Source organism: Bactrocera dorsalis, chromosome 2, assembly GCF_023373825.1.
Source record: "Bactrocera dorsalis isolate Fly_Bdor chromosome 2, ASM2337382v1, whole genome shotgun sequence".
Lineage (NCBI taxonomy): Eukaryota > Metazoa > Arthropoda > Insecta > Diptera > Tephritidae > Bactrocera > Bactrocera dorsalis.
This window is the reverse complement of record NC_064304.1, coordinates 55,001,917-55,022,805: the sequence shown is the minus strand read 5'-3', so window position 1 is coordinate 55,022,805 and position 20,889 is coordinate 55,001,917. Positions and strand designations below refer to the sequence as shown.

The 20,889-nt window shown below is 37.9% G+C and overlaps 1 protein-coding gene across 4 annotated transcripts in view; it reads left to right on the top strand.

The window, feature by feature from the left end:
* Positions 1–20,889, top strand: part of LOC105221799 (probable tubulin polyglutamylase ttll-15) — a 35,160-nt gene that overhangs the window by 4,630 nt on the left and 9,641 nt on the right. For 3 of the 4 annotated variants that reach the window (XM_049448007.1, XM_049448006.1, XM_049448008.1), the window contains exons 2-3: positions 13–1,193; positions 1,283–1,493. In XM_049448007.1, coding sequence (XP_049303964.1) covers positions 13–1,193; positions 1,283–1,493 — 1,392 coding nt within the window. Of the gene's footprint in view, positions 1–12; positions 1,194–1,282; positions 1,494–20,889 lie in introns of those variants that run through there. The other variant, XR_007421633.1, reaches the window with a different exon arrangement.

The window sequence follows — 20,889 nt, the reverse complement described above, 5'->3', positions numbered from 1 at the left end:
AAATTCATTTAGGACATGAAATCTGGGAATGAACCGAAATCGACTAAGAATGTCCCAGTTCGGATAATCTTGGTGTTTCTTTTAATAACTATTGTTACTGCTGTGTTGTTAGAATTTGGGATTCCGGATAGCAGATTATGGAAAACTGGAAAAATTATTGAAGTACAGCCTTCGGAAGCATCAGAAATTAATTATTACAAATTTGCAATATATCCTCCTTTCAAACCATCAGATAAACATCTTCATCATGTAATAGAAATATTAGGACAAATGGGATATAAACAAACTTCTATGAATAATGAAAATTGGAATTTACTCTGGGCACATGAATACCCTTTTCTCAAAATGGGAACAAGGATAAGAAATATTTTACCACGTCAAATTGTTAATCATTTTCCTGGTATAGGATTCATTACAAGCAAGGTTGATCTATCCACTGCTGCATTTCCATTCATGCCTAAAGCTTTTCGTTTGCCAGAACAGCAAGCAGAATTTTTAAAATTTGCAATCGATAATCCCGATTCCATATTTGTGGAGAAAAACAACAAACACAGATCCATTAAAATTCTTCCTTTGAATTCTATAAACTTGAACGCGACTGACTGTTTCTTGCAAGAATATGTTCAAAACCCTTTTTTGGTAGATGGACACAAATTTGATGTAGGAGTTTATGTTGTACTGACGTCGATTGAACCATTAACAGTATATATGTATGGAGGAGACATTTTGTTCCGTTACTGTCCGGAAAAATATTATCCATTTGATGCTGAAAATATTAATAAATACGTCATTGGAAATGACTATTTACCAACGTGGGAAGTTCCTTCTTTGATCAAATATTTTGAAAGATTTGGGGGAAGTATGCGCTCTTCTTTCGATGCATACGTACGAGATCAATTTTTAGACCCATCTGTAATTTGGGTGCAAGTTGAAGAAATTATACGTCAGACCATATTATCCAAAAAAAATAATATTTTAAAAGCAATGCAACCCTTTAAAAATGGAAAGTATTTCGAACTCCTACGATTTGATTTAATTGTTGATGATAAGTTACAAGTTTATCTCATGGAGGTTAACATGTCTCCTAATCTTTCATCGGCACATTTCAAACCTAATGCATTGTTATACCAACAAGTTTTATACAATGTTTTAAATTTAGTTGGTGTTGGATCACCTCTTCGTATTGATAAAAGGTAATTTCTTTCTTAACGTTTATATGAAAATTTACATACATATACATAGGCATGAACGTATGTTGAGATGTTTATTTCTATCTTTTTAGGTTTTTTGATTATGAAAAAATTACTTCGGATAAAAGTATTGCGGTAAATCTGAACGATTGTGCTAAATATGCCTGTCATAAGTCCTGTAATAAATCTGAATGTGATCTATGTTTATCCTGCTTGAAAGCTTCGGAAGTTAGTATATTAAAAACTGCACATTATGAACATTTACATAAAATGGAAATGAAGAGAATATTTCCAAAAGCAATGGTAAGTTAAAGATGAATATGAATCGGTTCAAATGCAGAATGCCATGATTGGCCGCTACGCATTAGTATACATACATATGTACATATGTACATATGTATGTATGTATGCATGCACATAAATGTGTATGTAAATTATGGGCACGATTCCGATTACTTTGGCGGTCGGGTAAAAAAGAGAATTTCGTTATAAATGGGCTATGCACGGATAGGGGAGCTTCTCCAAAGGAGGAATATGAAAATAATATTGCGGCACGATTCCGATTACTTTGGCGGAGGGTAAAAAAACCGCATTTCCGCATAAATGGGGTATGTGCGGATAGGGGAGCTCCTCCAGAGGAGGAATATCCAAAAAAAATTATAAAAATAACTGATATTTTTTTAAAATATTCGCGTTACAGAGTTCAAAAATTTACACTAAGAACATATGGTATTTCTCTATGTTTCACTAATTTTTTTCACGTTTTTTACTCTATATTTAAATATAAACTCCAAGCATTGAAATAAGCCCACATTTCACATTTATTTTGTAATTTTTCAGCTAAATTTAGTAATTTAAAAATCACTAATCAAATTTATGGCTGAAAAGTTTAAGGCCTAACTATAATGTGAATAAGCTAGCTTAAGCCAGCGTAAGCAACTGTCCGGATACACACAAATTGTATGTTGCAACTATAATGTGCTTAACATCAAGTTTCGTTAAGTTTTGTCAAACGTCATTTGCTTAAGCAAAATGCGAAACTGATCGCATGTTCCGTACGGAATCAGCTGTTTTCTCTTTTTGTCAACAGATACATCGTTTTGAATTTGAAGATGGAGAACGACGAATGTTTTATACAAAATTTAATGGAAAATATTGAAAAAGGAAATGTTTTTACGACAAACAATATGCCTTTTCTTTCAATCGGGTGTATATAAAAAAATCTATATGATCAGTCCTCTTCATTTCTAGGAATCGTATAAAAAAACTATCCTACTTTCTCTTCCTGTTTATTTCCCTCACTGAACATGACCGAACTCTATTTTTTAATTTCACTAATTTCTGTCAATATGCGTATTCCTTCTAAAACAGAAGTAAGCATTTTAATTGTTTTTAAATATTTTAATATTCTGTTCATTTTTGCAAAATGCAAACTAAACAAAACCAAAACACAAGTTGTTTTTGACACTTTCTTCTTATGCATTTAAGCACATTATAGTCATTCAAAAGTCTACTCTCCATTCGTTATGCATTTGACAGGCTTTTCGTTCATTTTTTGACAGTAACATACGGCAGCTTATGCATATTATAGTTAGGCCTTTAGTGTTTATAATTACGAGGAAAACCAGTTTTGCCACACCTTAAAAACCAAAAGTGAAGGATTTTTCAGCGTTTCACAGCGTTTTCTTTGTCTGTACTTTCGAGTGATTCTTTTTTCTTTATTAACTATAAAAAAACTATAAAGAAGATTTTTCAGTCTAAAATTGAATATGTGAACACTTTTCCATAATGTATATACTTATTTGCAATCTATCAATTGACAATCAGCAAATTTCTTAAATACATTAATAGTGACAATTGATTGTTCTCCATTGAGACCAATCAATATATTCTTAAATTATTTCATTTTGTGATGCCACTCTAGAATTTTCGGAAAATTGATTTTTTTTCAAATTATACATTAGGGGTATTCTCTTGCTCTTGCAAGATTGCAGATTGCAAAAATACTACACCGAAATATACAAGGGCACGAGAGCACCCATTGCAGAATCTAGTGATATATGAGCGACTGATTTAGTCAATTTATTGTAAATGACTATTGTGCATGGCTATTGTGAATTGGCGCACCTTCTGCATACACATTTAACAAAAAAAACTGTAACAAAACTTTATAATTTAAATAGAAATTATAAAATCTAATTAAAATTTACCTTTCTCAACAATTTAACGACGTAATATGTCTTTGTGTAAAATGGCAACTACAACAGGGTTGCAATTTTATTTTTGCGTGACATTGCACGCAAATATACATGGGTTTTGGTCTGACATATGTATTTCACAGCCCTTGCAAATATTTTTCTGCATGTGTTTGTTGTTGTGCCGTTGTAAATTTGCAATGCTTGCACCGTGCACCGGGTTTTGCAAGAGCAAGAGAATACCCCTATTATCGTCGCATAAATGTTATCCCGAAAGATTATGACGGAAAAAATTCTAAATGACCCATTTTCGTTATCTAGTCGAAAGCCGTTCGTTCGGCAGGGAGCCCACTCAAAACTTTAAACGCGTTTATCTCAAAACTGTTTTTTTTCAAGTTGGCCGGAAACATCAACTCAAACAATTATCAACCGATTCACTTGAAATTTTGACAACATCTACAGAAATACATTATCTACAGAAGTACGTAGGATTTTTTTTTTTTATCTTGCATAGTTTGTTTTTTATTAACAAATTTCGAACAATCGTTTAGGCCAAAATGTTACTTGTCCCTTTAAAGGCCCGCCATTTTGTCAAAAATGCATATATCGAAAAAATCCTACGTACTTCTGTAGCTAGTGCTATTTTCAAAAATAGTTATAAGCATTTAATTATATGTATAATAAATCTCTTTTGTTAAAAACCAAATTTATTTAATAGTTTTCCCGAAAAAAAATCTCAAAAACGGCATATTTTGTGACCCTCTAGAGTGGCCTAACCCCTTAAACTTCTTAAAACTACTTAAAATCTATCTGGAAGATCTAAAATGTGAATAATATGTGATTTATATTTAATAAACACAGATAAGTCAAATCGTGTGATAATATTTATGATTGTAATATAACATTTTTAAATACATATTACAATTTTATACTATCCTTCCCTTTAAACTTAAAAAAAATAACCCTCGCCGAGCGAATACTCGGGGTGACTGAAGTACTTTCGCGTAGTACTCCTTTCTGCGTTAAAAATAAAAAAAAAATATATTGACTTTTTATTATAAAGTGGTTATATTTTTTGGTTATCATGGACTCATATTGAAACAAAATTTGAGTTTTCGTTATAAAATGAATAAATTTTGGTTATTACATCTGTCAGCGATTTCCATTTAAGGGAAATGTTTAGTATCGCGCCGGTTTAGTATCGTTTATGGAGAAAAATAGGGGGGGGCTACCCCCCCTCACGCCCCCTCATTGGAAAGGGGAAGGATCGAACTTTTTAATAAACCCCCCCTCGACCCCCTAGAGCCCCTATAGACCTGTAGGGAGCCCTTTGAAAATGACCAAAAATCAGTGTTTTTGCTCATTTTTCCATACAAACTGAAAGCAATGCAACCCAGCCAACATTTTTGTATGGACAAGAAATCAAAATAAAGAATGATACAAAGGGATCCGGGGTGACCGAAGTACTTTCGTGTAGTACTCCTTTCTGCGTTGGCGGCCTTCGGCCGCGCTTCAAAAAAAATAACCCTGGTCGGTCCAACACCGGGGTGTATCAAATTTTTTTCGCATAGAACTCCTTTTTGCGTGGGCGGCCTTCGGCCGCGCTTCAAAAAAAATAACCCTGGTCGAGCGAATACCCGGGGTGACCGATGTACTTTCGTGTAGTACTCCTTTCTGCGTTGGCGGCCTTCGGCCGCGCTTCAAAAAAAATAACCCTGGTCGGTCCAACACCGGGGTGTATCAAATTTTTTTCGCTTAGAACTCCTTTTTGCGTGGGCGGCCTTCGGCCGCGCTTTAAAAAAATAACCCTGGCCGGTCCAACACCGGCTACGCCATCCACAGTATTTTAGCACTGAACACCTTTTCGCGTTCACTTCCCACATTTGTTGCTAACTGGGTTTAATTTATTCCCTTTTGTTCGTGCTTTCTCGGCAATTTGACAGTTCAAATTAGGCAGTCATTTTGGTTTTTCGCATTATTGAACTCAATGCAGAAAAAGGTGTATTTTATTTAAAGATTTACAAAGAAATTAACAATCAAAAGTAATAAAAAACATTACTAGTGGTTTTTATAATTCATAAGTAATATATGTGCGTGAAAATGTATCCATAATTGGTTTGGTACAATGCACAACAGAGGAAAATACACTAGCATATATTGAGAAATTTGCAAAAAATAGCATTTTTTAAAGTGAATTTGTGGAAAAATTTGTGAACCGATTTTTATAAAATATGTTTTAAAATAAAGTTCGATAATTTAAGCATACATGTGTGTTTAAAATTTTCAATTTGGTTCTCTCGTTTAGCTACAGTGAGCCAAAATTAACCGGCGCGATACTAAACCCAACCCCCATTTAGTTTTGATGATACATTGTTTTGTATTTTAGGTGACGATATATATATTATTATATTTAAAATATGAATTTTAGATATAATGTTATATTTTTTGGTTACCGTGCACTCATATTGAAACAAAATTTGAGTTTTCGTACTGTACTGTATACTTTACACTTTATTACGTAATATTATTATATAATATTACTAATACATGTATGTATATAATATTACTTATTAGCTTAATAAATTTAAGGGTTGGGTTTAGTTTAGTATCTCATTTTCACTGCTTATTCCTCTTAAATGCGTTCACGGATTTTTTTAAATTTGTATAGCACGGATAGCCAATGAATTAAACTTTTGTTTAAATGTAAATTTATTGTTAAATGTTAATTTGTTTTTTAGATATAAGTACGCAAAAACGCACATTTTCACATTTGCTCAAACAATAGCTCTCTTCTTTTGAAGTTTTTGTTGCACTGCTTGCAAAAAATTTAACCAATTTAACACACACACATTCTTTGAAATATATTTATATGAATTAATGATAAATTATGGATTTTAAGTTGCAATTTTATGTACAATTTAATAAATAAAACAGCTTTCAATTACGTGTTATATTGTTCCTTGAAATGTAAGCAAAATTACTGAATATGAACTGTCAAACGACGAAGAAAATAAGCACAAAAGGAAGATAGTAATAACCCAACGAATCAAAATGGTAGGTCTTATATACTGCGGCGATTGTTTCAATGTAATATATTATGCTGAAAATATATGTACTTCAACTACTTGTATGCATTATTACCGATGCATATACAATTTTTAATTTTCAGTGTTTTTATTATTTAAATAAAGTGGATTTCCACTTTAATTCATTGAAATAATAAAAATAATAAACATAGAGTCACTCTATGGGTAAAAATACACAAATTTTATAATAATTAGAGAAAATTGTATGGGAAAACTACGATTTTACGCCATTTTCAGGAGGCTGCCCTAGAGCCCCCCGGGGTCCTAGGGGGGGAAGGGTGGTATTATTCAAAAGTTCCATTCATTACCTTTCAAATGAGGGGGGGCAAGCCCCCCGCCCCCTCCCCCTTTGCGCAAAACGTCTTCAAAATGAGATACTAAACTAAACATTCCCCAAATTTAAAAAAGAAAATATCCATATGAATGGATAGAGGAATTTTTGCGAAAAAGAGGAATTTCAGTGAATTGACTTATCATCACTGGCAGCGCTGAAAAAACTGTAATTTATAAAATAAAGATTTTTTAGTTAAAAACCCTGCTAAAAGTGTAAAATGTTGATTTATTTAAAAGTTTATAGTGTAATTTAATTTGAAGTGAATTTAATTTGAAGTGAAGCGTGTGAATAAAGTTTGCTTAATGTGGCGAAATAGCTTCTTGAAATGTTCATATTTTGCGAATTTTTGAACCTTATTGATATCTCGTAAACTAAGCGTTTGCGGTACCTTTAACGCTATATATTTTTTAATCAGGGGGACTTCCTCTTTCCAAGGGTACCATAAAATCACGGCGCCAAATAAATCGGAATTGTGCCAATGTTGCTAACACGTACATATATATTTTTTAAATATTAATCGGGAATCAAGCAGCTCACGACTTCCGGTCTTTGACCAAGTATCCTCTGGGTAGCCTAAGAACATCCGTTTGAAGGCGAGCTAAAGTGAGAAGGCGAAATATCCCCTACTTAGGGTTGTGCGCTGGGTTTGGGACCCGCCACGTAAAAAAAACACCCCCAATGAAAAAGAAAACACAGCCTCGGATGAGAGACCCCCCTTTTGATGACGACCATGGCAAACGAAATAAGGACTATGATTTGAGGGCATGCACCTGGAATGTCCGGTCCCTTAATTGGGAAGGTGCCGCTGCCCAGCTGGTAGATGTCCTCGTAAAGATAAAGGCTGACATCACCGCCGTCCAAGAAATGCGATGGACGGGACAAGGACAGAGACGAGTAGGTCCTTGTGACATTTACTACAGTGGCCATATAAAGGAGCGCAAGTTTGGTGTTGGATTCGTGGTGGGAGAGAGACTCCGTCGCCGAGTACTATCATTCACTCCGGAGAATGAACGTCTAGCCACAATCCGCATCAAAGCGAGGTTCTTCAACATATCGCTGATTTGCGCCCACGCCCCGACGGAAGAGAAGGACGATGTGACCAAAGATGCTTTTTATGAGTGCTTGGAGCGCACTTATGAGAGATGCCCCCGCCACGATGTCAAAATCGTGCTTGGCGACTTCAACGCCAGGGTGGGAAAAGAAGGTATCTTTGGCACTACGGTCGGTAAATTCAGCCTCCACGAGGAAACGTCCCCAAATGGGTTGAGGCTGATCGACTTCGCCGGGGCCCGAAATATGGTTATCTGTAGTACTAGATTCCAGCATAAGAAGATACATCAAGCTACCTGGCTGTCTCCGGATCGAAAAACCACCAACCAGATCGATCATGTTGTGATAGACGGAAGACACGTCTCCAGTGTTTTAGATGTGCGTGCGCTCCGAGGTCCTAACATCGACTCGGACCACTATCTTGTTGCAGCCAAGATTCGCACCCGCCTCTGTGCAGCAAAAAACGCACGCCAACAAACACAAGGAAGGTTCGACGTCGAGAAGCTGCAATCACAACAGACAGCCGAACGATTTTCTACTCGGCTTGCACTCCTGCTCTCTGAGAGCACTCGTCAACAACTCGGTATAAGGGAACTGTGGGACGGCATTTCAAACTCCTTACGTACAGCTGCAACCGAAACCATTGGTTTTCGGAAAGTGCAAAAGAACAGCTGGTACGATGAGGAGTGCCGTGTCGCAGCGGAGAGAAAACAGGCTGCCTACCTCGCAACGTTACGATCGACCACAACACGTGCGGGATGGGATAGATACCGAGAGTTGAAGAGGGAAGCGAGACGCATTTGCAGACAGAAGAAGAAAGAGGCCGAAATGCGTGAGTATGAATCGCTTGATAAGCTGGCCGACAGGGGTAATGCTCGAAAATTCTACGAAAAAATGCGGCGACTTACAGAAGGTTTCAAGACCGGAGCATACTCCTGTAGAACCCCCAAAGGTGATCTAGCCACCGATGCCCAGAGCATACTTAGATTATGGAGGGAACACTTCTCCAGCCTGCTGAATGGCAGTGAACACATAGCACCAGGAGAAGGCGAACCCGATTCCCCAATCGATGACGATGGAGCAGACGTTCCATTGCCCGACCATGACGAAGTTCGAATAGCAGTTGCCCGCCTGAAGAACAACAAAGCGGCAGGGGCCGACGGATTGCCGGCCGAGCTATTCAAACACGGCGGCGAAGAACTGATAAGGAGCATGCATCAGCTTCTTTGCAAAATATGGTCGGATGAGAGCATGCCCAACGATTGGAATTTAAGTGTGCAATGCCCAATCCATAAAAAAGGAGACCCCACAATCTGCGCCAACTACCGTGGGATTAGCCTCCTCAACATCGCGTACAAGGTTCTATCGAGCGTATTGTGTGAAAGATTAAAGCCCACCGTCAACAAACTGATTGGACCTTATCAGTGTGGCTTCAGACCTGGAAAATCAACAACCGACCAGATATTCACCATGCGCCAAATCTTGGAAAAGACCCGTGAAAGGAGAATCGACACTCACCACCTATTCGTCGATTTCAAAGCTGCTTTCGACAGTACGAAAAGGAGCTGCCTTTATGCCGCAATGTCTGAATTTGGTATCCCCGCAAAACTAATACGGCTGTGTAAACTGACGTTGAGCAACACTAAAAGCTCCGTCAGGATCGGGAAGGACCTCTCCGAGCCGTTCGATACCAAACGAGGTTTCAGACAAGGCGACTCCCTATCGTGCGACTTTTTCAATCTGCTGCTGGAGAAAATTATTAGAGCTGCAGAACTGAACCGAGCAGGTACAATCTTTTATAAGAGTGTACAGCTGCTGGCGTATGCCGATGATATTGATATCATCGGTCTCAACACCCGCGCCGTTAGTTCTGCTTTCTCCAGACTGAACAAGGAAGCAACGCAAATGGGTCTGGCAGTGAACGAGGGCAAGACGAAATATCTCCTGTCATCAAACAAACAGTCGTCGCACTCGCGACTTGGCACTCACGTCACTGTTGACAGTCATAACTTTGAAGTTGTAGATAATTTCGTCTATTTAGGAACCAGCATTAACACCACCAACAATGTCAGCCTAGAAATCCAACGCAGGATTACTCTTGCCAACAGGTGCTACTTCGGACTGAGTAGGCAATTGAAAAGTAAAGTCCTCTCTCGACGAACAAAAACCAAACTCTATAAGTCGCTCATAATTCCCGTCCTGCTATATGGTGCAGAGGCTTGGACGATGACAACAACCGATGAGTCGACGTTGCGAGTTTTCGAGAGAAAAGTTCTGCGGAAGATTTATGGTCCTTTGCGCGTTGGCCACGGCGAATACCGCATCCGATGGAACGATGAGCTGTACGAGATATACGACGACATCGACATAGTTCAGCGAATTAAAAGACAGCGGCTACGCTGGCTAGGTCATGTTGTCCGGATGGATGAAAACACTCCAGCTCTGAAAGTATTCGACGCAGTACCCGCCGCGGGAAGCAGAGGAAGAGGAAGACCTCCACTCCGGTGGAAGGACCAAGTGGAGAAGGACCTGGCCTCGCTTGGAATATCCAATTGGCGCCACGTAGCGAAGAGAAGAAACGATTGGCGCGCTGTTGTTGACTCGGCTATAATCGCGTAAGCGGTGTCTACGCCAGTAAAGAAGAAGATTTAAAAAATATATAAAATTCAAAAATTTGTATTAAAAACATAGTATTTCACAATGTTTCACTAAATGTTTTCAAATTTTGTATATTTAAATATACACGCTAAACTCATTGAAATAAGTTCACATTTCACTTTTATTTTGTTATATTTTAGTTAAATTTATTAACTTGAAAATCACTTAGCACGCTCATCTTTGAAAAGAAAAAAACGAGCGTTGCCACATCTGAAACACGAAATATGTAGGATTTTCAAAGATTTTTCTTTGTTTGTATTTTCGCTTGATTCTATTTCCTTTTTTAACTATAAAAAATTCTTTTCAACATTTTTAACGACGAGTGTAAAAAGTAATTTTTAAAATATACATTTCTTGCTTATAAAACCTGTAAATTGTGAAATTGTTGAAATGTTTACGGTTTAAATAAATGATTTTGAAGTGAAAAATGTGTATAAAGTGTGTTAAATGTAGTGAAATAGCTTGTTGAAATGTTAAAATTTTGGGAATTTTTGAACTTTAAAGTCGAATATCTCGTAAACTAACCGTTTGAGGTACCTATAACCTATTTTTTAATCAGGGGGATTTCCTCTTTCCAACGGTACTTCAAATCGCGTCGCAATGAAATCGGAATTGTGTCAAATTATATTGTGTCCTTTCACGTCCAATAAGAAAGCAATGTTGTAACGGTGAGGTCGGAGCAAATTATGTTTTGTCCTTTCACAGTCATTCAGAAGGCTAATTTGTAACGGCGAGGGCGGAGAAAGTACATTTATTATTGTTAAAATACCAACTGAACTGAGAAATATTATTGAACTGTTATTTAACCAAAAAGTTGGGCGCATAGATGTATGCTGCTTATCCGGCAATTCGAATCAACATACGCCAACACAATCGCTTGCGACATAGGTAAGAGCCTCGTACAGCTGCTGGCCGCAATGACGGCAACGTACTTATGCGTCAGCAGAATGTTGCAATGTAAACAAAGTGCATTGCATCATTCTTCCATTCATAAACAAAAAGTGTATTCTTATGACATAAACGAAAAGTGCAATTCTAATGTGTTAACTACTCCCCCAAGCTCCTGACGGTTCTCGTTTAGTTAGTTGTTAATGACCGTATATCCTTTGATGTTTGTTTTCTCTATATAATTTGTCAAACGATGATAAAGTTTTTAAATAGATTTAAGATTTTAAAACTTATTGTTAAGCTTAAAAAAAAAGCTGATTCAATAAATAATAATAAACAGATCATGTTGCCTGCTACAAACCAAACCTTGTTTGAACCGACGGCTTCCAGCTCAAATTTTGAATGACGCGTAGATTGTAGTTGTTCATCCTCTGAAGTAGTGGCATGCTTAGCACTGGATCGTGGCTGATGATGTCGCCACTTCCCCTGGTGATCTATTTAACACTCGCGTAGATTTAGATATCTTGTACCGTTGATTGTGGCTGAAGAGAGAAAGGAGAGATGTGTCCCGTTTGTAGTAATTTCCGGAACATCAACTGTGCTATCTTTCGCAGTGCTCTCGTTGATAATAATAATGCCGCTTGGCTTAGATGACTTGGCTAAGTGCGGCAAAGGGTTGTGTCTCCGGCGTGCAATGCTCGTACACAGTTGTGTTGCGCTGCCAATTTGCAGACGGCGGTATAGGTTGCCGTTACGCATTCATTTACTAGCTAGTGTAATTGTGAGTATAGGTTCGATTTTTGATTTATTATATTATATTTCTCCCTAATAGTGTTTCATACAAATGCAGTGCGTCAATAAATTCATTTTTTTTAGCTTTAATTATTTTGTTCGCCGTGTCCGTAAGTTTATTATTTTCTGTCTGTGTTTATATTGTTACAAAAGTAGTATTAAGTTTGGTATTTGTTTTGCTGTATGCATCCCTTATTATAAACATTGGGCGCCGCGTTTGTCTACTTAAACAATAGCTGCATTTGGCGCCGTAGAGCATTATGTTCTTATAATTGCCAGACGCAATATTCTAGAAGGACACTTCGGCTTCAGCAAAGAGTGCGTGGCTATATAAGCCGTGGCAGCGCCAACGTAATAATCCAGTGCTAAGAGTAAACTGTTATAGTGAAGGCAAATTGCGAAATAAAGAGTTATTGAATTGAATTAAACAGTTTTTGGTTTTATTTGTCAATCCAGAGATACGAACCTAGCAAAGTAAACTAGCAAGCAGTAAACTCAGCGTTTGAAAAACTACGCTACTCCCGTAGCATTTTATTTTACTCTTGCTACCGCTCTCACTTTGTCGGGAGCCACAGCATAGCCTTAGCATAATAATATAAAAGAAGTGCTCTACTCTGCTCCGAGTTTTGTTAGGTAAAAAACTATAGTTGGAGCGGGAGCAAAAAATTAAATTCTGCGCTATGCTCTGGCGTAGCGGTAGCAAAAAATTGGGAGCGGTAGGACAGCAGAGCTAATGAAAATTTTCATGTGCTACAACTCCCGCATGTGTTTGTTGTTTTTTTTTCTTTTCTTTACTATTTTCTGTCGTAATATTTGAATTAATTGAATAATTCAAACAAAAAAATGTTATGCAAATCATTTTGGCACTTGTTGCGTCAAGTGTCTTTATAAATCTAAAATCAAATATTTTAAGAAATATATTAATAAAGTCAATTAGATAATAATTGAATAAATTATATATATTTTTTTATTATGTAAAATATTTACCATTTTTATATTACCAAAAACATCATCTATTCCAAATGTATTACAATACTCAATTACTATGAATTTTCGAAATTAATTTTAACTACATTCCTTTCGCCTTTTTTATATACATTAGGGTGTTTTTTTTTTAACTATTAATTTTTTTCAGTCCCGTCACAAAATTTCCTTGGAAATACCATACAAAAACTTCCTTGAAATGTTTAGCCCTAAATATTAACATTAAAAACTGGACCAAGGCATGTAAAATTGTCCATGGAAAATACACGACAATCCTGATTTTTTATCTTTAAATTCCTACAGATCAGAGGTATTTTAAGGCATCGCTTGACTTTAGACGCATGTTTCTCAGAATTGTTCACACTTCTTCTTCACATTTCGAGCGAATGCGAATTTCTTGCAAAAAACAAGTTTAGAGCCCCGTAATACCTCGCCGATGTGAGTTTCGACTTTGATGCTCTGGCCACTTTTGTAGAGTGAACAATTCTGAGAAACATGCGTCTAAAGTCAAGCGATGCCTTAAAATACCTCTGATCTGTAGGAATTTAAAGATAAAAAATCAGGATTGTCGTGTATTTTCTATGGACAATTTTACATGCCTTGGTCCAGTTTTTAATGTTAATATTTAGGGCTAAACATTTCAAGGAAGTTTTTGTATGGTATTTCCAAGGAAATTTTGTGACGGGACTGAAAAAAATTAATAGTTAAAAAAAACACCCTAATGTATATAAAAAAAGCGAAAGGAATGTAGTTAAAATTAATTTCGAAAATTCATAGTAATTGAGTATTGTAATACATTTGGAATAGATGATGTTTTTGGTAATATAAAAATGGTAAATATTTTACATAATAAAAAAATATATATAATTTATTCAATTATTATCTAATTGACTTTATTAATATATTTCTTAAAATATTTGATTTTAGATTTATAAAGACACTTGACGCAACAAGTGCCAAAATGATTTGCATAACATTTTTTTGTTTGAATTATTCAATTAATTCAAATATTACGACAGAAAATAGTTGTAGCACATGAAAATTTTCATTAGCTCTGCTGTGCTACCGCAGCCAGAGCATAGCGCGGAATTTAATTTTTTGCTACCGCTCCAGCTATAGTTTTTTACCTAACAAAACTCGGAGCAGAGTAGAGCACTTCTTTTACATTGTTATGCTAAGACTATGCTGTGGCTCCCGGAAAAGTGAGAGCGGTAGCGATAGCACAGCAATAATTCTAGAAATTTTGCTGCTACGGAGTAGTAAATGAGAACCCTGAGTAAAATCGCAACAATATATTAGAAACTACGAGGTTTGACAATTAAGTAATGAGACTGTTTTTATTGCGCGCTTGTGGTAAACCCGTGACCTTGAAATTCCCTTTCTCTTTTCCTGGCATCCCTCCCCTCTCCATTGATATATGTACCATCGATCTAGCTTGTTTAGTTCGCCTGCTGCGTCAAGTTGAGTAGACGTTAGGGTGGGTCGATTCCGGACTTTTTTCGATTCGGGATGTCTAATAGTGCGGAAAAGTTGCCTTAGTACTTCCTGATTCCAATGCAACTTTTTGTTTTGAGATCGGATTGCATCTTCAACCCCAACTCCGGCCTTGAAATTTCGGAAGTTCGCCTAAAATCGTGAAATGGTCTACCTAGCGCCTGAAATACGCATCTCATGGCAAAATGTATAAAACAAAAGTTATTTGTCACGTCATTTGCTACCGAAATGGTATATGTGATCATGGCCGTAGGACGAACCGTTCCCGAGATACGAACGAAAATGCGGCACGCCACAGCGCAAGGTGAAAATCGGCTTGCGGCCACACTTCTTGACGTTGATTTCGCCGAGCGCTATCACTCACATTCATTCACCTAAGCCAAAGGACACGTTCGGATAGGTCTCCACACAAATATTTTTTCATCGAATTCCTTCACTCTTGTCGGTGATTTCGCCGAGTTCTATCACTTACATTCATTTCCCTGCTCCATACGACACGTTCGACTAGTCTCCACATAAATATTTTTTCATCGAGTTCCTTCACTCTTGTCGTTGATTTCGCCGAGTTCTATCACTTACATTCTCACACAAAACTCAAAATGTCTGTATCTAAATTTAAATTTAGACAGAAATGTCCTGTGTTTGGCATATATCCGTACAATCTCTCTGAGTCCCAGTTACCTACTTACCAGGATGTTCTTTTGTGTTATCAGTTTGAAAGATTTCGTATAGGGCGACTCCAAAGCGACAACTATGAACCTAGGAGTAAAGAGATTACAGAAATAGTTGCAAAAAAGGTTGAAAATACTTTCGAAAAGTCATCTATTCCGATAGTTTCACACACCAGAGTTGTACAAATGCCCACCACATACCACAAGAAATTTCTGACTCTTAAACAAATGTTTTTAAGGAACCCAATAGGTTTGAGCTCTAAAAGAGACGAATTTGTCTCTTCTGCCGGAAAATTATTTGACATCGCTGCTTGTAAATGCATTTATTTTTCTTCTTGCACTTGTCCAAAGGAAAGGAAAGTTCCTATCAATGAACAACCATTTCTCTTGGACCAGAGAACCAGAAGAATTGGTCGCATTGGAAGTGTTGTTACCGGAAACAAAGAAGATTACAAAGAAAAATGAACGTAAAGAAAAGCTTTCAAAACATCATTCAACATCAACACTTACCAGAAAAGTATCAGCTAGAACACGTGACCATTCAGATCAGCCAGACTCTCATACAGACGACAACAATGTAGGTGCGTCGCACATGGATTTTTCCAAAAACGATGCTGATGATGAATTTTCTCTTCCATCCTCTGAAACCAAATAAAACACACTAGTATTAGAACATACTGCTTTAGCTGCCCAAAGATTTGGAGTAAGTGATAGAGCAGCGGCCTTGATTGTTTCATCTGCTTTTCTGGATGCCAAAAAAGCAGGTTTGGTAACAGAGGATCAGGCTATCTTTGTCACTGACAAATGCAAGATTAGTCGAGCAAAAAAAGTGTTGGAGTTAAGCTCCAAAACACCGAAAGTATTGACTCTGTATATGGGCTGTATTTTGACGGCCGCAAAGACAATACACTTACACAAGTCAGCGAAGGTGAAAAGTACTACCGCGACACTGTTAAAGAGGAACATATTTCTCTTATAGCGGAACCTGGTTGTCATTACTTTGGCCACGTCACCTCTCCTTCCGGGTCAGCTGAGGATGAGACGCAAGCTATATGGCAACATTTACAAGACAATTCAGTTGATGTGGAACATCTAGAAGTTGTCAGTGCTGATGGCACCAACACGAACACAGGTTGGAAAGGTGGAATCATTCGGAAACTAGAAGAAAGAATAGGTAGGCCATTACAGTGGGTTGTTTGTCTTCTACATTTCAACGAACTTCCATTTCGTGCTCTTTTCGAACACATAGATGGTGTCTCCAAGAGTTCAAATACATTCTCTGGCGACATAGGTAAACTGCTCCCTGATTGTGAGAAGTTGCCTGTTGTCAAATTTGAAAGTTCTGCATCCTGCCAATTACCTTCTGAGGTTATTAATCCGACCCAACTTAGCACAGACCAAGCTTATCTCTATAAAATATCAGAAGCTGTTATTTCCGGTCAATGTTCCTCAGATTTAGCGTCGATGCATCCAGCTAACATGTGCAAATCTCGCTGGCTCACCTGTGCAAATAGAATTCTGAGATTATACATTTCTACTGACAAACCACCAAAGGAAATAAAGATTTTGGTCAAGTACATACTTACAGTTTACTCACCTTTGTGGTTCTCAATAAGATTCAACAGTTCAATCAAAAATGGCTCGCGCCATCTCTATGCTGCAATTCAAAGATCGAGATACTTACCTGCTAAACTGCGCAAGGTTGTCGATTCATCCATTCAACAGAATGCTTTCTTTGCTCTTCCAGAAAACACTCTCCTTAGTATAATGACTGACGAACGGATAGAAGTCAGAAAGTTGGCCCTTGACCGTCTTCTGGCAGCCAGAGAAGCAGAGTCTGACACTGTAAATGGAAGGGTTAGATATAATAAAGTGCCAAAGCTGAATTTCAAAGCTAATAATTATTACGATATGATTAACTGGAAGACTATTACCTTGACTGTTCCACCAGTTCTTTGTTCAGTTTCTAACGAAGAACTCATAAAAGGGAGACACTGCAGAGGTATGGAAATTTAGTGAATTCCCCTCTCACACCGTGGTAGTCGAGAGAACCGTCAAACTGGTGACAGATGCATCTTATAAAGTTATTGGCCCCCAATCTCGTGACCGTTTTATACGCTCTACACTGAAATCTAGGCAACAAGTGCCAAAGTTTAGTACAAAATCTGATTTTATCAATAAATTTGACACAGATTCAGACTAAAACAAGCCTGACATATGGTCGGTTGGTTGGGTTGAGCTTGGGAGGACCCCGAAGAGCAGCCACCTTCACGCGGTGGGTTCTGGGTGACCAATACAGGTTAGCTGAGAGCTGCAACAATTTTCATCTGGCGCTGTGGCGCGCCGCCTTTTCGCTCGTATCTCGGGAACGGTTCGTCCTACGGCCATAATCACATATACCATTTCGGTAGCAAATGACGTGACAAATAACTTTTGTTTGATACATTTTGCCATGAGATGCGTATTTCAGGCGCTAGGTACACAATTTCACGATTTTAGGCGAATTTCCGAAATTTCAGGCCGGAGTTGGGGTTGAAGATGAAATCCGATCTCAAAACAAAAAGTTGCATTGGAATCAGGAAGTACTAAGGCAACTTTTCCGCACCATTAGAAATCCCGAATCGAAAAAATTCCGGAATCGACCCATCCTAGTAGACGTGTGTTTGTAGTGCTCGTCACGAAAATGGAAAAACGAAATCAAGAGCAGCGCGTCGCGATACAATTTTGCGCCAGATTGGGATCGCGGACACCCCTAATACTAATAGGATTGCAAGTCCAATCCTGTAAAAATAAAAGGAACGAAGAATGAACATTTTTGTGCGCTTAAACTATTAAATATATTCTACATATTTCTTCTGTGCAAAGGGGAGTTAGCTTATTTCTTAATCTTATTCTTTACAAAAACTGTTTCGCCTACCTCAAATACCCTGTTTTGACTATTCGGGTTGGATCTTTCAATGTTATCGTGCTGGGCTTTCGCAATTTTATTTTGATGGCTTGCCTAAGCTCGCTGGACGCTGCATGTATTATGTCGATGGGTGTTTGGTTTGTGACCGAATAGTATGAATTCAACTGTATCGTCAGAAATTTTTTATAGGCGAAACGCTATGGTTATGTCTGCGAGTGTGCTGTGAAAGCGTTCCAATTGGCCGTTTGAGCAACTGTGTAGTGGTGGTGCGTTCATAATGTCGACGTCGTACCCTTTTTCAACAGGGCCCTGACAGTTTTGTAGCTGAATTAAAAGTAGCTTCGTTAAACGCAGTAAATTGTCTTGGCTTGTGGGAATAAATTCAAAAGCTGAATAATGGGCGGTCTTATATGCGTTATTGTGCGAGATGCCAGTGGTTGTACTTTGGCGAATTTTGAGGTACGCCAATGCAAGTAAGAAAGACTTTTTTGCCAGTTGAAAAGATATCAATCAAATCAAATATCAAATACTCAAATACTTTATCGTGTGCTACTCTCATTTTTGCATGTTGCACATGGGCAGTGTCGTTTTTAGAAAAGATTATTACGTCAATTTATCGACATAACATACATATCTCAGGATATCATCGATGGCTCTTTGAAAATTGCTTCCCGCGTCTTTCAAGCCAAAAGGCATATTTCCCGCCGTTCACAGCGAATTACGTTTTCTCGCGATATTGTTCCGTTAGATAAATTTGGTGATACCCGGAGTCATAAAAAATTCTGCCTTTCCTAGGTTCGCTAGGGATATTGGATATAGGCCGGCTATAGTTCGTTCATTTAGTTTCCTACATAAAGTCGATTACCAATCGTTTATTTCGGTTTCCATTGCTGTCAAGGCCTTTTTTGTCAACAACCCATACAGGGCTTTGTTGGTCTAATGATACCATCTTTAAATAACTCTGATTTCGTTGTACCATGCTTTTGAATTCCTTTGTGATGGATGTCATCCACATCTGTGAAGTTTACCCTGTCACAGTAATGATGCTGTAATTGCTCGGATTTGTCATTGTATTGTTACAAAAAGTAGTATTAAGTTGTATTTGTATTACTATATGCATCCCTGATTATGAACAATAGCTGTAGGTATATGGAATAGCATTTGTCTTGTTGTAGACATCTGGCGCCACACTGTCTGCTCGTCTAGTTAAACAATTGCTGAGTCTGGCGCCGCGACTGTCTGCTTGCGTCTGGCGCCGTATAGCCGTATGTTCTGGTAATTTCCAGACGCGATATTCTAGAAGGACACGTCGGCATCAGCGAGAAGTGCGTGGCTATAGCCGTATGTTCTGGTAATTTCCAGACGCGATATTCTAGAAGGACACGTCGCCATCAGCGAGAAGTGCGTGGCTATATAAGCCGTGGCAGCGCCAACGTAATCAATCAGTGCTAAGAGTAAACTGCTATAGTGTAGACGAGTTGTGAAATAAAGAGTTGTTGAATTAAATTAAACAGTGTTGATTTTATTTGTCAATCCAGAGATACGAACCTAACAAAGTAAACTAGCAAGAGTAAATTCGTAACAATTGGTGTCAGAAGTGGGATTGTCAAATAATCCAAATTCAAGATGGTTAAATTCGGAGAATTGAGAATTCAGCAATTAAAAAAGGAACTGGAGGAGCGTAATTTGCCGATAAGCGGGCAAAAGGCGGATCTGCAGGCACGATTACGTGAAGCAATGGAAGCGGATGGAATTAATGTGGACGAGTTCGAATTTGTTGGGCCAGAAACTTCTACAAAGGTAGAAGAGAAAGTAGAAGAACAACGAACATCATCAAGTGTAGACATGAACACGTTGTTAGTGGCTATTAAGCAAATGGCAGAAAATGTAGTGCAAACAGAAAATCGTCTGGCACAGCAAATGGCAGAAAATGCAGTGCAAACAGAAAATCGTCTGGCACAGCAAATAGCCGAAAATGCAGAAAATGCAGTGCAGGCAGAAAATCGTCTGGCACAGCAAATAACGCAAATAGCTGAAAATACATCACAGTTAGAGTCTCGCCTTACACAACAAATAACTGAAAATAATACGCAGTTAGAAAAGCGTTTGGTACAACAGATTACAGAAAATAATACACAAGTGCAAGAGAAATTTTCAAAATTTGAAGACGAATTAAGCACAATAAAAAACGACGAAGAAAATTTAAAAGCAGAAGTTCTTCAATTAAGTAATCGTGTGCGAGAACTGCAACTGCATGGCCCTGCACCATCAACAAATAATCAAAGATTGAAGGCACCCACATTCGATGGAAGTATTCCATTTCAAATTTTCAAACTTCAGTTTGAAAAGACAGCAACGGCCAATAACTGGAATGCAGCGGACAAAGTGGCGTCCTTGTTTGTATCATTGAAAGGACCGGCAGCAGAAATCCTTCAGACTATTCCAGACTGTGAACGGGACAACTATGAGGCATTGATGAGTGCGATAGAAAGACGTTATGGTAGTGAGCACCGGAAACAAATATACCAGATCGAACTGCAAAATAGGGGTCAGAAGATGAACGAGTCGTTGCAAGAGTTCGCAACTGAAATAGAACGACTGGCTCATTTGGCAAATGCAGATGCACCTGTGGATTACAT